Source organism: Sphaeramia orbicularis, chromosome 22 (assembly GCF_902148855.1).
Source record: "Sphaeramia orbicularis chromosome 22, fSphaOr1.1, whole genome shotgun sequence".
In the NCBI taxonomy this organism is placed as follows: Eukaryota; Metazoa; Chordata; class Actinopteri; order Kurtiformes; family Apogonidae; genus Sphaeramia; species Sphaeramia orbicularis.
The window spans coordinates 6203927-6220294 of NC_043978.1; the positions used below are offsets into that span (position 1 = coordinate 6203927).

Here is a 16368-nt window from a genome sequence, read left to right on the forward strand (position 1 = left end):
ACACATTAGATAAACTCACACACATACACACACACACACTCTCTCTCTCTCTCTCTCTCTCTCTCTCTCTCTCTCTCTCTCTCTCTCTCTCTCTCTCACACACACACACAGTGTGACAGATGGAACCTGCTCCTCCATATTCTGGACCTCATAAAAAGGATTGTGGCCTCCCATATCAATTACCCTCTCATCCTGGGGGAGGACGGGGGGAGAATGGGGGGGGGGGTGTTTTGTGTGTGTGTGTGTGTGTATGTGTGTGTGTGTGTGTGTGATCTCTATGTCTAATTAGATTTCCTGGTCTATTTGGAGGATCCTCAAACAGAAGAAGAGCTTTAACACAGCTGTAAAGAGGAGGATAATGAAGAGGAGGAGAAGGAGGAGGAGGAGAGGAGGAGGAAGAGAGGAGGAAGAGGAAGAAGAGAGGAGGAAGAAGAGGAGAAGGAAGAGGAGGAAGAAGGGAAAAGAAGAGGAGGAGGAAGAAGAGGAAGAAGAGGAGGAGGAGGAGGAAGGAGAGGAGGAGGAAGAGGACCTGGTATAGGATAGAACCTATTATAGGATATGACAAGGTATAGGATATGACCTGGTATAAGATGACTTGGTACAAGATATGACCTGGTATAGTATATGACCTGGTGTAGGTTATGACCTGCTATAGAATATGACTTGGTATAAAATATGACCTGGTATAAGATATGACCTGGTATAAGATATGACCTGGTATAGGTTATGACCTGGTATAGGTTATGACTTGGTATAAGATATGATCTGGTATAAGATATGACCCGGTATAGGTTATGACCTGGTATAAGATATGACCCAGTATAGGTTAGCACCTGGTATAGGATATGACCTGGTATCGGATATGACCTGGTATAAGTTATGACCTGGTATGAGATATGACCTGGTATAGGATATGACTTGCTATAAGATATGACCTGGTATAAGATATGACCCAGTATAGGTTAGGATCTGGTATAGGATATGACCTGGAATAGGTTAGCACCTGGTATAGGATATGACCGGGTATCTGATATGACCTGGTATAAGTTATGACCTGGTATAAGATATGACCTGGTATAAGATATGACCTGGTATAGGATATGACCTGGTGTAAGATATGACCTGGTATAGGATATGACCTGGTGTAAGATAAGACCTGGTATAGGATATGACCTGGTATAGGTTAGGACCTGCTATAAAATATGACCTGCTATAAGATATGACCTGGCATAGGATATGACCTGGTTTCGGATATGACCTGGTGTAGGTTATGACCTGGTATAAGATATGACCTGGTTTTGGATATGACCTTGTATCAGATCTGCCCTGGTGTCAGATATTTGCTTTTATAGGATATGACCTGGTATGGGATATGACCTGGTGTCAGATATTAGCTGGTATAGGATATGTGCTGGTGTAGGATATGACCTGGTATAGGATATGACCTGCTGTAAGATATGAGCTGGTATCGGATATGACCTGGTATAGGATATGACCTGGTATAGGATATGACCTGGTGTCTGATATTAGCTGGTACAGGATATGACCTGGTGTCAGATATTAGCTGGTACAGGATATGACCTGGTATAGGATATGACCCGGTGTCATGTATTAGCTGGTATAGGATATGACCTGGTAGAGGATATGACCTGGTATAGGATATGACCTGCTATAGGATATGACCTGGTGTCAGATATTAGCAGGTACAGGATATGACCTGGTAGAGGATATGACCTGGTGTCAGACATTAGCTGGAATAGGATATGACCTGGAATAGGATATGATCTGGTATAGGATATTACCTGGTATAAGATATGACCTGGTATAGGATATGACCTGGTATAGGTTGTGACCTGCTATAGGATATGACCTAGTATAAAATATGACCTGGTATAGGTTATGACCTGGTATAGGATATGACCTGGTATAGGCTACGACCTGGTGTCAGATATTAGCTGGTACAGGATATGACCTGGTGTCAGATATTAGTTGGTACAGGATATGACCTGGTATAGGATATGACCTTGTGTCATACATTAGCTAGTATTGGACTTGACCTGGTATAGGATATGACCTGGTGTCAGATATTAGCTGGAATAGGATATGACCTGGTGTTGGATATGACCTGGTGTCATACATTAGCTTTTACAGGATATGACCTGGTATAGGATATGACCTGTCATCAGATATTAGCTGGTACAGGATATGACCTGGTGTCGGATGTGAACTGGTATAGGATATGACCAGGTGTCAGATATGACCTGGTATAGAATATGACCTGGTGTCAGATATGAGCCGGAATAGGATATGACCTGGTATAGGATATGACCTGGTGTCAGACATTAGCTGGTATAGGATATGACCTGGTGTCAGACATTAGCTGGTATAGGATATGACCTGGTGTGAGATATGACCTGGTATAGGATATGACCTGGTGTCAGACATTAGCTGGTATAGGATATGACCTGGTGTCAGACATTAGCTGGTATAGGATATGACCTGGTGTCAGACATTAGCTGGTATAGGATATGACCTGGTGTCAGACATTAGCTGGTATAGGATATGACCTGGTGTGAGATATGACCTGGTATAGGATATGACCTGGTGTCAGACATTAGCTGGTATAGGATATGACCTGGTGTGAGATATGACCTGGTATAGGATATGACCTGGTGTCAGACATTAGCTGGTATAGGATATGACCTGGTGTCAGACATTAGCTGGTATAGGATATGACCTGGTGTGAGATATGACCTGGTATAGGATATGGATGGAAATGCTCCACAGTGACTCCTGACCTCATGAATATGTCAGGGTAGAGACTGCGATCTGGTAGGATCGGCAATTCTACCAGTAGAGACTCCGATCGTAGTCTCTACCAGTAGAAACTCCGATCAGAGTCTCTACTGGTAGAAACTCCAATCCGAACCCTAACCCTAACCTCTAACCCTAACCTAGGATATGGATGGAAATGCTCCACAGTGACTCCTGACCTCATGAATATGTCAGGGTAGAGACTGCGATCTGGTAGGATCGGAGTTTCTACCAGTAGAGACTCTGATCGGAGTTTCTACTGGTAGAGACTACGATCGGAGTCTCTACTGGTAGAATCGCCGATCCTACCAGATCGCAGTCTCTACCCTTACAAATACATCATGTCTCCATGGACGTCCACGTGTTTTCACATGAACCAATCAGAACCAGTGTTTGTGCATGGTCATACTCGTGGGCGGCGGCCTGCTGAAGGCGTTGGGCTCGAAGTAATGCCTCATCTCTCTCCTCATTTGCCAGAAGAAGTCGGGACATCAGAGCATGATCTCGGTTCTTCTGAGCCGCTAACAGTTCCTCCAACACGGCTGAAAGTACATGGAACATCTATTAGTACTACTACTACTACTACTACTACTAACAGTTCCTCCAACACGGCTGAAGGTACATGGAACATCTATTAGTACTACTACTACTACTACTACTACCACCACTACTACTACTACTAACAGTTCCTCCAACACGGCTGAAAGTACACGGAACATCACATGAACCATGTACTACTACTACCACTTCTACTACTACTACTACTAGCACTAATACCACTAGTATTAGTACTAGTATTAGTACTAGAACTAGTACTAATGGAGTACTAGTACAAATACTAACAGTTCCTCCAACACAGGTGAAAGCACAGGGAACATCACATGAACCATGTACTAATACTAATACTACTAGTACTACTACTAGTACTAATACTAACAGTTCCTTGAACACAGCTAAAAGGACAGGGAACATCTATAAATACTACAACTACTACTAGTAATACTACTACTACTACTACTACTAGTGACCTGGTATAGGATATGACCTGGGGTCCACCTCCTCCTCCACTAACACCTTCACCTTCTCCTACCCCACCTCCTCCACCTTCACTAACACCTCCACCTCCTCCACTACCTCCTCCACTACCTCCTCCACTAACACCTCCACCTCCTCCTTCACTAACACCTCCACCACCTCCTCCCCCACCTCCTCCTCCACTAACACCTCCACCACCTCTACTAACACCTCCACCTCCTCCACTAACAGCTCCACCTCCTCCTACCCCACCTCCTCCTTCACCAACACCTCCACCTCCTCCACCACCTCCACTAACAACTCCACCTCCTCCACTTCCTCCTACCCCACTAACACCTCCTCCCCCACCTCCTCCTCCACTAACACCACCACCTCCTCCACTACCTCCTACCCAACATCCTCCACTACCACCTCCTCCTACTCCACCTTCACCACCTCTTCTCTGTCCTCCTCACCTGCCGGTCTCTCCCAGCTCCGAGCCTCCTGCTGCTCCTCCCTCAGCTCCTCCTCAGTTTCCCTCCTCCTTAGCTCCTTCTCCTTCTGCAGCAGCTGCTCCTGAAGCTGAAACACAAACACACAGGCTCAGCATCCTGCTGATCCGGGATCCAGCTGGGGCGGATTAAACAGGTCCAAGTCTGGGGTCCAGGTCTCAGGTCCAGGTCCAGGACACAGGTCTCAGGTCCAGGTCCAGGTCCAGGTCCAATTCACATGTCTCAGGTCGAGGTCCAGTTTACAGGTCTCAGGTCCTAGAGACAGGTCCATGTCTCAAGTTGGGGTCTGGGGTCCAGGTCCAGGTCCAGGTCTAAGGGTCTGAGGGTGTTGGACCTTGTTGTTGATGTCTCTCAGGGCATCCAGTTCCTTCAGTAAGAATGAGATGTTCTTGTCTCGGTCCAGACTCTGGATCCGTCCTGACGCCGCCGTTGGTGCAGACGAAGCCTCGCCCCTGCAGCTGGAAGACCAGGGAACACACATGTTCAACATGACACCAAGGAACACACAAGTTCACATTAGACCAGGGAACACACAAGTTCAACATGAGACCAGGGAACACACATGTTCAACATGAGACCAAGGAACACACAAGTTCAACATTAGACCAGGGAACACACATTTTCAACATGAGACCAGGGAACACACATGTTCAACATGAGACCAGGGAACACACATGTTCAACATGAGACCAGGGAACACACAAGTTCAACATGAGACAAGGGAACACACATGTTCAACATTAGACCAGGGAACAAACATGTTCAACCTCAGACCAGGGAACAGACTATGTGACTTGTCCAACATGGTGATTACGGCTCTGGTTAGTTCCTGTTCTTTTTTTCTTTTATTTGTTTGGAAGCTTCGGTTTCTGATGGGTGTTTAGATTTCATGTTGAATAGATTGTGTAGTTGTTGTCTGTTGAAAATAAAGGTTTGCAGTTCAACATGTTGTTGTTGGTTCATATTTGTTTAATATTCAATTCCTGTGTTGTCTTCATTGGTCCTACCTGTTATTGAATGGTTACAGATTCAGATTCATAAGTAGACAGAATCTGCATTGTCTGGTATTTCATAAACATCTTCCTAACACCATGTTGTTGTTTTTTTATGCTGGTTTCAATTTGTTATCAGTGCATTGAATTTGATAAACCAAAGGTCAACTCAAAGTGAAATCCCAGTATTTCCCTCCATCGTCCTAGCGCTTGTGTATCTTTAGTGTCCAATGGCCTTTTGGAGCTTTTCAAGATCTGTTGGGATCCATAATCTGTCAACGCTGTAGTGTTTAACGGTCGTCAATTCGTTAGCTCTACCAGAAAATCAGCTGATGACAGTTGAATCTGAGACTAACCATGTTCTAAAGAAGTGAATGAGAATCATCTGAGGTTATAATAAGATGTGAATCAGAAGGAAGTCTAGTGGTGGATGGACCAGTTCCAGTTTCCCAGCCAGCATTGGGGACGTGAAGGCAGCAGGTCAGTGGCCGTGTGATTGGTCAGATGTCTTGTTTCATTATTGCTCACCTGTGTGTTGTGGGTCAGGTGTGTTAACCTCAGATGATCAGATATGAAGCGCTGAGCTTTAATAAGCAGCTGATGTTCACTGTAATTCTCTCATATGAGCGTAAAGGTCAGGCTGCTTCTTAGCGTAATAAAGCGGGTAAATAAGACGCTGTGACACTGACTCTGTCTGACTTTATAATATCAGCTGCTTCTAATCAACTTGGACTGATTTTCTATTTCTGCTGCTCACATCCAATCTAAATTTAATAGGTCACATTTCACACCGCCATGCAAACTGCTTCACAAATCTGAAAATGCACCAAAAAGGACAAAAGAAGAAGAAAAGACTGAATCTAAACAAGTTTAATGAAAAGCAATAAAGGCTTTAATAAACGTGCTCCCTCTGAACAATATTACATTAATAATGTGAAATTAGAAACATCTATAGGACTTAAAATGTGTAGAAACACAAACAAAAAAGTTGGAAGGAAATAAAACTGCTGAAAGGACAGACAGGGTTCCAACAGTTTACATTTAAGACCTTTTTAAGACCTTTTTTAAGACCTTTATAAGACCTTTTTAAGACTACTTAGAACAGAATTCAATGCCCATTTCATGACCATATAGGCAAAACTTTGTGATTCCTAGAATATAGGAAAATGTATGTTTTTCCTCCAATGCCTTGATTCCCACCGGGGGCAAAGTCAGCGATAACTGGTTCCTACTTTCAGCATAACTTTGGCGGGTTGGAACGAGTGGAACTAAGTCCACGAACGTTACTGTCTTTGCAGCTTGAACACTTAAACACAATGCAGTCAACAAGTTTATGGCAACAGAACTGAAGATCTACCATTTCAAATCAATCCATCCATCCATTTTCTTCATTTTATCTGGGGCCGGGTTGCGGAGGCAACAGTCTAAGCAGGAATGCCCAGACTTCCCTCTCCTCAGACTCCTCCTCTAGCTCTTCCGGGGGGACCCTGAGGCATTCCCAGTCCAGCCCAGAGACAGTTTCTCCAGTGTGTCCTAGGTCTTCCCTGAGGTCTCGTTCTGGTGGGACATGCCTGGAACACCTCCCTACGGAGGCATCCAAGGAGGCATCTGAAACAGATGCCCAATCCACCTCAGCTGGTCCCTCTGGATGTGGAGGAATAGTGGCTCTACTCTGAGCTCCTCCCTGGTGACAGAGCTCCTCACCCTATCCCTAAGGGTGTGCCCACCCACTCTACATAGGAAACTCATTTGTACCGCTTGTATCTGGGATCTTGTCCTTTTGATCATGACCCAAAGCTCATGACCATAGGTGAGAGTAGGAATGTAGACTTACCAGTAAATGAAGAGCTTCTCCTTTCAGCTCAGCTCCTTCTTCACCTCGACAGACCAATACAACCACTGCATCACTGCAGATGCTGCACCAATCCACCTGTCAACCTCACGGTCCATCCTTCCCTCGCTAGTGAAAAAGACCCCGATATACTTGAACTCCTCCACTTGTAGCAAAGACTCTCCACCGACCCGGAAAGGGCAGACCACCTTTTTTCCAGTCGAGAACCATGGCCTCAGATTTGGAGGTGCTGATCCTCATCCCACTTGCTTCACACTCAGCTGCAAATCTCCCCAGCGCACACTGAAGGTCCAGGTTCGATGAGGACAACAGGACAACATCATCTGCAAAAAGCAGAGATGAGATCTTGTGGTCCCCAAACCGGACCCCCTCCGGCCCCTGGCTGTGCTTAGAAATTCTGTCCATAAAAATTATGAACAGAACTGGTAACAAAGGGTAGCCCTGCTGGAGTCCAACATGCACCTGGAACAGGTCTGACTTACTGCCAGCAATGCAAACCAGGCTCCTGATTCGGTCATACTGGGACTGGATTGCCTTTAGCAGAGGGCCCTGCACCTCCTTCTTAAAAAGAAGAGTCACCATCCCGGTCTGCCAATCCAGAGGTACTATCCCTGACTGCCATGTGATGCTACAGAGACGTGTCATCCAAGACAGTCCCTGTGCATCCAGAGACTTAAGGTACTCAGGGTGAATCTCATTCGCCACCGAGGAGCTTGCCAACCATCTTGGTGACTTCAGTTTGGGTGATGGACAAGTCCACCTCTGAGACCTCAGCCTCTGCTTCCTCCATGGAAGACGTGGCAGTGGCATTGAGGAGATGCTCGAAGTATTCCTTCCACCGTCCGACACCATCCCTAGTCAAGGTCAGCAGCTCCCTGCTTCCACTGTAAACAGTGTTGGTGGCGCACTGCTTTCCCCTCCTGAGGCGCTGGATGGTTTGCCAGAATTTCCTTGAGGCTGACCGAGAGTCCTCCTTCATTTTTAAGGTAATAAATGCAGATTTGTAAATTCAACACTTTTAAGACTTTTTAAGACCCTGCGGGAACCCTGGAATGACTGTTTTTATTTATATATACTTATATTTACACACTCTCCCTTGAACATCACTCTGTGGTGAAGGAGTTTGAGAAACCTAATGACCCTAGCAGCTATGTTGTCTGGGGCGTTTTGCCCCTGGTAGGGTCTCCCATAGCAGATTGGTCCTAGGTGAAGGGCCAGATGAAGAACGGTTCAGAAGACCCTACATGCTAAGAAAGACCAAAGGAATGTGTACCCAACCCTGAGAGTTACCGGGACTCCACCCTGGAGCCAGGCCTGGGGTTGGGGCTTGTGGGCAAGCACCTGGTGGCTGGGCCTTTACCAATGGGGTCCAATTGGGCCCAGCCTGAACCAGAAACATGGGTCTGTCGTCCTGTAGGCCCACCACCTGCAGGGAGAAGCAGAAGGGTCCGGTGCTTTGTGGATTGGACAGCTGACCAAAGTGGAGGCCTTGGTGGTCTGATCCTCAGTTACAGAAACTAGCTTTTGGGACATGGACCATTGCCTCTCTACAGGGTAAGGAGCAGGAGCTTGTGGAAGAGGTTGAGTGTTACTGGCTAGATATAGTCGGCCTCACCTCAACACATGCTGTCAGCTCTGGAACCCAAGTCCTTGAGAGGGGTTGCACTCTCTTTTGCGGGAGTTGCCCTGGGTGAGAGGCGGAGGGCGTGGGTGGGTTTTTGATAGCCCTCAGGCTCTCTGCCTGGATGTTGGCGTTTACCCTGGTGGATGAAAGGGTTGCTTCCCTGTGCCTTTGTGTTGGGGAATGGGATATGGCTGTTGTCGGTGCTTATGCATAGAACAACAGTCCAAACTACCCACCCTTTTTGGAGTCCTTAGGACAGGTGCTCAAAAGAGCCCTGAAAGAGGACTCCATTGCCCTACTGGGGTAATTCAACACCCAAATGGGCAACAACAGTGTGACCTGGAGGAGTGTGATGGGGAGGAACAGCCTGCCTGATCTGAATCTGAGCAGTGTTCAGTTATTGGACTTCTGTGTGAGTCGCAGTTTGGCCATAACTAACACCATGCTTGAACATAAGGATGCCCATTGGTGCACTAGGCACCAGGTCATCCTAGGTTGCTGGTCAATGACTTTGTAATCATATCATCAGACCTGTGGCCGTATGTTCTGAACACTCCTGTGAAGAGAGGTGCAGAGCTGTCAACCAACCCCTACCTTGTTGTGAGTTGGATCAGGTGGCAGGGGAAGACATCGCACAAACCCGGTAGACCCAAAAGAGTAGTGCAGGTCTGCTGGAAACACCTGGCAGAAGAACCTGTCAGGTTGACCTTCAACTCACACCTCTGGCAGAGCTTCAACCACGTCCCAAGGATGGAGGGGAACATTGCGTCTAAATGGGCTCTGTTCCTCTCTGTCATTGTCGAGGCAGCGAGCTGTGGCCGTAAGGTAATGGGGGCCAGTCAGGGCGGTAATCTCTGAACCTGCTGGGGGATGCCAGAGGTGAGGGGAGGTGTCAGCCTGAAGAAGGAGGCCTACAGGGCCTGTGGGTCTCTGGAAGCAGCTGACTGGTATCGGTGGTCACTGAGGCGTGGGAGGAGTTCAGTGAGACCATGGAGGGAGACTACCAATTGGCTCCCAAGAGATTCTGGCAAACTGTCCGGCACCTCAAGGGGGGAAGGCAGCAACTCGCCCACACTGTGTACAGTGGGGACGGGGAGCTGCTGACGTCAGCTGAGGATATACAGTACAGGCCAAAAGTTTGGACACACCTTCTCATTCTTCGCATTTTCTTTATTTTCATGACTATTTTCATTGTAGATCCTCACTGAAGGCATCAAAACTATGAATGAACACATGTGGAATTATGTACTTAACAAAAAAGTCTGAAATAACTGAAAACATCTCTTATATTCTAGTCTCTTCAAAGTAGCCACCCTTAGCTCTGATGACTGCTTTGCACACTCTTGGCATTCTCTTGATGAGCTTCCAGAGGTAGTCACCTGAAATGGTTTCCCAACAGTCTTGAAGAAGTTCCCAGAGATGCTTAGCACTTGTTGGTCCTTTTGCCTTCACTCTGCGGTCCAGCTCAACCAAACCATCTCGGTTGGGTTCAAGTCCGGTGACTGTGGAGGCCAGGTCATCTGGCGCAGCACTCCATCACTCTCCTTCTTGGTCAGATATCCCTTACACAGCCTGGAGGTGTGTTTGGGGTCATTGTCCTGTTGAAAAATAAATGATGGTCCAACTAAACGCAGACCGGATGGAATGGCATGTCACTGCAGGATGCTGCGGTAGCCATGCTGCTTCAGGTTGCCTTTAATCTTGAATAAATCCCCAACAGTGTCACCAGCAAAGCACCCCTACACCATCACACCTCCTCCTCCATGCTTCACGGTGGGAACCAGGCATGTAGCATCCATCCGTTCACCTTTTCTGCGTAGCACAAAGACATGGCGGTTGGATCCAAAGATCTGAAATTTGGACTCATCAGACCAAATCACAGATTTCCACTGGTCTAAGGTCCATTCCTTGTGTTTCTTGGCCCAAATAAATCTCTTGTGTTTGTTGCCTCTCCTTAGCAGTGGTTTCCTAGCAGTTGTTTGACCATGAAGACCTGATTGGCGCAGTCTCCTCTTAACAGTTGTTGTAGAGATGTGTCTGCTGCTAGAGCTCTGTGTGGCATTCATCTGGTCTTTAATCTGAGCTGCTGTTAATTTGCGATTTCTGAGGCTGGTGACTCGCATGAACTTATTTTCAGCATCAGAGGTGACTCTTGGTCTTCCTTTCCTGGGGCGGTCCTCATGTGAGCCAGTTTCGTTGGAGCGCTTGATGGTTTTTGCGACTGCACTTGGGGACACATTCAAAGTTTTTGAAATTTTCCAGACTGACTGACCTTCATTTCTTAAAGTAATGATGGCCACTCGTTTCTCTTTACTCAGCTGATTGGTTCTCGCCATAATATGTATTCTAACAGTTGTCCAGTAGGGCTGTCAGCTGTGCATCAACCTGACTTCTGCACAACACAACTGATGGTCCCAACCCCATCAATAAGGCAAGAAATTCCACGAAGTAACCCTGATGGGGCACACCTGTGAAGTGGAAACCATTTCAGGTGACTACCTCTGGAAGCTCATCAAGAGAATGCCAAGAGTGTGCAAAGCAGTCATCAGAGCTAAGGGTGGCTACTTTGAAGAAACTAGAATATAAGAGATGTTGTCAGTTATTTCACACTTTTTTGGTAAGTACATAATTCCACATGTGTTCATTCATAGTTTTGATGCCTTCAGTGAGAATCTACAATGAAAAAAGTCATGAAAATAAAGAAAATGCGAAGAATGAGAAGGTGTGTCCAAACTTTTGGCCTGTACTGTAGTTGGGTGGTGGAAGGAATACTTTGAGGAGTTCCTCAGTCCCACCAATATATATTCCATGTAGAGAACGGAACCTAGAGACCAGGAGATGGATGGACCAACCTCCAGGGCAGAATTCACTGAGGTAGTGAATCTACTCCACGGAGGTAGAGCACTGGGGACTGATGAGATCTACCCTGGGTATCTCAAGGCTCTGGATGTGGTAGGGCTGAGTTGGTTGAAACGTCTCTGCAACATTGCATGGACATCGGGGGCAGTGCCTTTAAAGTGGCAACCCAGGGTGGTGTTCCCCATCTTTAAGAAAGGGGACCAGAGGGTGTGTTCCAACTACAAGGGGATCACACTTCTCAGCCTCCCTGGTAAGGTTTACGCCTGGGTATTTGAAAAGAGAATGCGGTCAGTAGATGAACCTTAGATCGAGGAGGAATAATGCAGTTTCTGTCCTTGGCATGGAACCATGGACCAGGTCTTCACCCTCGCTAGGGTGCTGGAGGGGGCATGGGAGTTTGCCCATCCAGTACACATGTGTTTTGTGGATTTGGAGAAGGCTTACAACCATGTCCCCAGGGACATCATGTGTGGGGTGCTCCAGGAGTACAGGGTGGATGGTCCCTTGTTAGCAGCCATTCAGTCCCTGTACCAAAGGAGTGCAAGTCTGGTCAGCGTAGCCAGCAGTAAATCTGACTTGTTCCCGGTGAGGGTTGGACTCCTCCAGGGCTGGCCTTTGTCACCAGTTCTGCTCATAACTTTTATGGGCAGAATTTCAAGGCCCAGCTGGGTAGTGGCGGGGGTCGAGTTTGGTGGCAGGAGAATCTGGTCTCTGCTTTTTGCTGGGATGAAGATCAACACCTCCAAGTCTGACTTTAAAGGGTAGAGTCCCCACTCTGGGTCAAGGGAAGGTGGGGGGGGGTCTACCTCAGCTGGAAGAGTTTAAGTATAGCGAGATCTTGTTGGCGATTGAGGATAGGATGGAGCAGGAGATCAACAGGCGAATTGGGGTGGCATCTGCAGTGATGCGGATGCTAACACGGTCTGTTGTGGTGAACAGGGAGCTAAGCTGAAAGGTGAAGATCTTGATTTACCAGTCGATCTACGTTCCAACCCTCACCTATGGTCATGAACTCTGGGTAATGACTGAAAGAAGGAGGTCGCAAGTATAAGCAGCCCGAAATGAGTTTCCCCCGCAGGGTGGGCAGGCTCAGCCCTAGAGATAGGGTGAGGAGCCTGGACATCTAGGAGGGACTCAGAGTAGAGCCGCTGCGCCTCCATGTCCAGAGGAGCCAGTTGAGGTGGTTCATCTAGTGAGGATGCCTCCCTGGAGAGGGGTTTCGGGCATGCCCAACCAGGAAGAGACTTTGGGCTTGTCTGGGAATGTCTCAGGATTCCCCTGGAAGAGCTCGTGGAGGTGGCTGGGCAGGGGGCTGTCTGGGCTCCTCTGCTGAGTCCCCCCACCCACCCACCCAGATAAGAGGAAGTAGATGAGTACAAGTGTATACACACACACACACACACACACAGATTCACATTAGGTTTTTCTAATAAACTGATGAATTATTTTTCGGCTGTGTATTATACCACTGACATTACAACAATACTGATGATACTGAGTATTAGTACTGCTGTGTATTTGTACTACTGACATTACAACAGTACTGATGATGCTGAGCATTAGTACTGCTAGAAGAGATGCAATGAGACAAACACTGGAATGGACCATCTCACCTGTCGTCAGTGGAAATCAGGTGTCTTTTGAGGGCGGGGCTTGCAGGACCCCTGGATGCTCCGCCTCCATCTGGGAGGTCAGTAGCACCTTCTGCCCAAGGAGAAGCACCTCTGCTGGAGAAAAGGTCCACCTCCATGTCCCCTACACCTCCTGGAGGCCTGGAGACCAATGGGGAGACAGAGACAGAGCTCCTTCTGAAGGGAGGAGAGACAGGGGAGACAGAGCTCCTGGACAGAGCAGAGACAGGAGGATCCTGGAGGTTCTGAGGAGCTGAAAGGAGACAGACAGACAGTTAGACTGACAGACAGACAGACAGTTGGACTGACAGACAGACGAACAGCTGGAATCACTGACAGGGGGTTCAACCAGGACTCCTACCTAGAGGCCAGTGTCCCAGGTCTGGACTGAACCCAGATCTGTGGGACAGAGATGTGGATCACGACAGGATCAGACACAGTTTGGTAGAACATCCACCCACCAATCATCCATCCATCCATCCATCCACCCACCCTCTATCCATCCACCCACCCACCATCCATCCATCCACCCACCCACCCACCCACCATCCATTATTTACCCTGCAGAGGGGGGAGCTGTGTGGGTATTATTTACCCTGCAGGGGGGGCTTCTGTGGGGGTATTATTTAACCTGCGGGGGGGTGGGGGGTGGGGGGGTATTATATGTCTTGAGGGGGAGGCACTGTGGGGGTATTATTTACCCTAACCATGGAGGGGGCGCTTTGAGGGTATTATTTACCCTAACCATGGAGGGGGCGCTTTGAGGGTATTATTTACCCTAACCCTGGAGGGGGCGCTGTGGGGGTATTATTTACCTGTCAGGTGAAGGCAGTCGCTGTCGTAGCTCGTCGTTCACTCTAGGATTAGCTGAAAAACAAAAACAGACATTTATGTTACCTGGAGACAGAACAAGTGTCGACATGGATACACCTGTCCATCACTGTATAGGCTCCTCCCCCAGCATCTTTAATCACCATTAACGAAGGATAATCCTGTCATATTTCACTCCTCAGCAGAACAAACACAGCTTTAATATCTGGGCCTCATTAAGGACGGTTAACAAGTGTCATTAAGGAAAACACCAATCAGCGCTGATCTCATCAGGTGTAATTAAAAGGACGACAGCTCCCATTAAACGCCTGTTAATTCATAAGCAAAGAAATAAAACACTCAGACACCGATCAATTAAACACAGAGTAAATGAGAGCTGCACTTTAAACGCACACACACACACACACACACACACACACACACAGGGAAACCAGCAGCAAATAACACCCAGGTGACAACACAGTAAAAAAAAAAAACAACAACACTGTAAAAAAAACAAAACAACAACACTGTAAAAAAAACACAGGTGACAACATTGTAAAAAAAACAACCAAACAACACTGTAAAAAAACACAGGTGACAACACTGTAAAAAAACAAAAAAACAAAAACAACCCAGGTGACAACACTGTAAAAAAACAAACAAACAAACACACACACACACACAGGAAACCACACTGTAAAAAAACAACAACAAACAAACAGGAAAAAACACTAAAAAATACAGGTGACAACACTGTAAGAAAAAAAAACAACCAAGGTGGCAATACTATAAAAAACAAACAAACATACAACCCAGGTTACACTGTAAAAAAGACAAGTAACAACACTGCAAAAAAAAAAAAAAAAAAGAAAAGAAAAACAAACAAACGCAACAACACTGTAAAAAAAAACACAGGTGACAACACTGTAAAAAAACAAAACAAAAACGAAACTCCTTCCTCCCCCGTCCTCCCTCCAGTCCTCCCTCCACTCATCCCCAGTCCTCCCCCATCCTCCCAATTGTGGACTCTCCACTCATTGATGGCGTCTCTCCTTCTTATTATTCATGTACAATTACACATGTGCTAATGTGCTTAAATCCTTCTAAATGACCGTTCATGTTCGTCTTCTCTTTGAAGTCTTGTCAAAGATAAAAAATCTGCAGAAAAAAGGGAAATTTCAAAGGCCAATCAGGGCCCAATCTTCGTTGGCCAATAACAAACTGTAGAGTGGGGGTGGGGGGGCTGTAATATAAACTAAAGTCCATTAATTTTTTAAGCTGTATTTAATACATTTTTTGCAGAAACACCGAGCAGAAAGTTTCCTGGCGCTGGGCTCTCTGTCATCTGTATTCCAGCTGACTTGATGAATATTAATAACGGTGTTAGGCTGATTAAAGGGGCTTCTGCTCAAATCCCACCACAATCCGGCTCTGATCTGCCCCGTCGCGCCGCCACTGCCGCCGCTCGCATGAATTTAGATACCGACATTAAGCTGTGGAGAGCAACTTCATCTGCACACACACATCTATGGCCACATACACAAATATGAGCACAAACATACAGTAAACATGGAGGTACAACACGCAAACATGTGACCCCATCTACGCCCACATACACAAATATGAGCACAAACATACAGTAAACATGGAGGTACAACACGCAAACATGTGACATGATCAATGTTCAAGTTGATTCTCATTAACATTCAATTATAGTCTCAGTTTCTACTAACAATCACGTATGACCTATGAACTGTCCGATCATGAACAGACAGCAGACACCATGTGACCAGGTCAGAGACACTAGAGGTCCAGATTAGACTGACCGCTGATGGAACCACCTTCAACTCATCACATGGTTCATTAAATGTAGAAACAGCAGCAGTTTGATGACGGCGTCTCAGTCAACTGGAGTTTGACTTTATATGGAGTCATGTGACCACTTAACCTGATGAACACCTGATCTACCTGTACAGCTGTAGACCACATGACCAGGTCCAGATCTCCCTGTACAGCTGTAGACCACATCAGCAGGTCCAGATCTACCTGTACAGCTGTAGACCACAAGACCAGGTCCAGATCTACCTGTACAGCTGTAGACCACATCAGCAGGTCCAGATCTACCTGTACAGCTGCAGACCATATCAGCAGGTCCAGATCTCCCTGTACAGCTGCAGACCACATCAGAAGGTCCAGGTCTACCTGTACAGCTGCAGACCACATCAGCAGGTCCAGATCTACCTGTACAACTGTAGAC

General features: G+C 46.9%; 1 protein-coding gene across 1 annotated transcript in view; it reads right to left on the minus strand.

Annotated features, from left to right (window-relative positions):
* Positions 1-16368, minus strand: part of mipol1 (mirror-image polydactyly 1) — a 96925-nt gene that overhangs the window by 72107 nt on the left and 8450 nt on the right. Inside the window, exons 4-6 of the mRNA XM_030126187.1 lie at positions 14114-14165; positions 13660-13697; positions 13281-13551 (exon numbers count right to left, since the gene is read on the minus strand). Of these exons, the coding sequence (XP_029982047.1) occupies positions 13281-13551; positions 13660-13697; positions 14114-14165 (361 nt within the window). The remainder of the gene's footprint in view (positions 1-13280; positions 13552-13659; positions 13698-14113; positions 14166-16368) is intronic.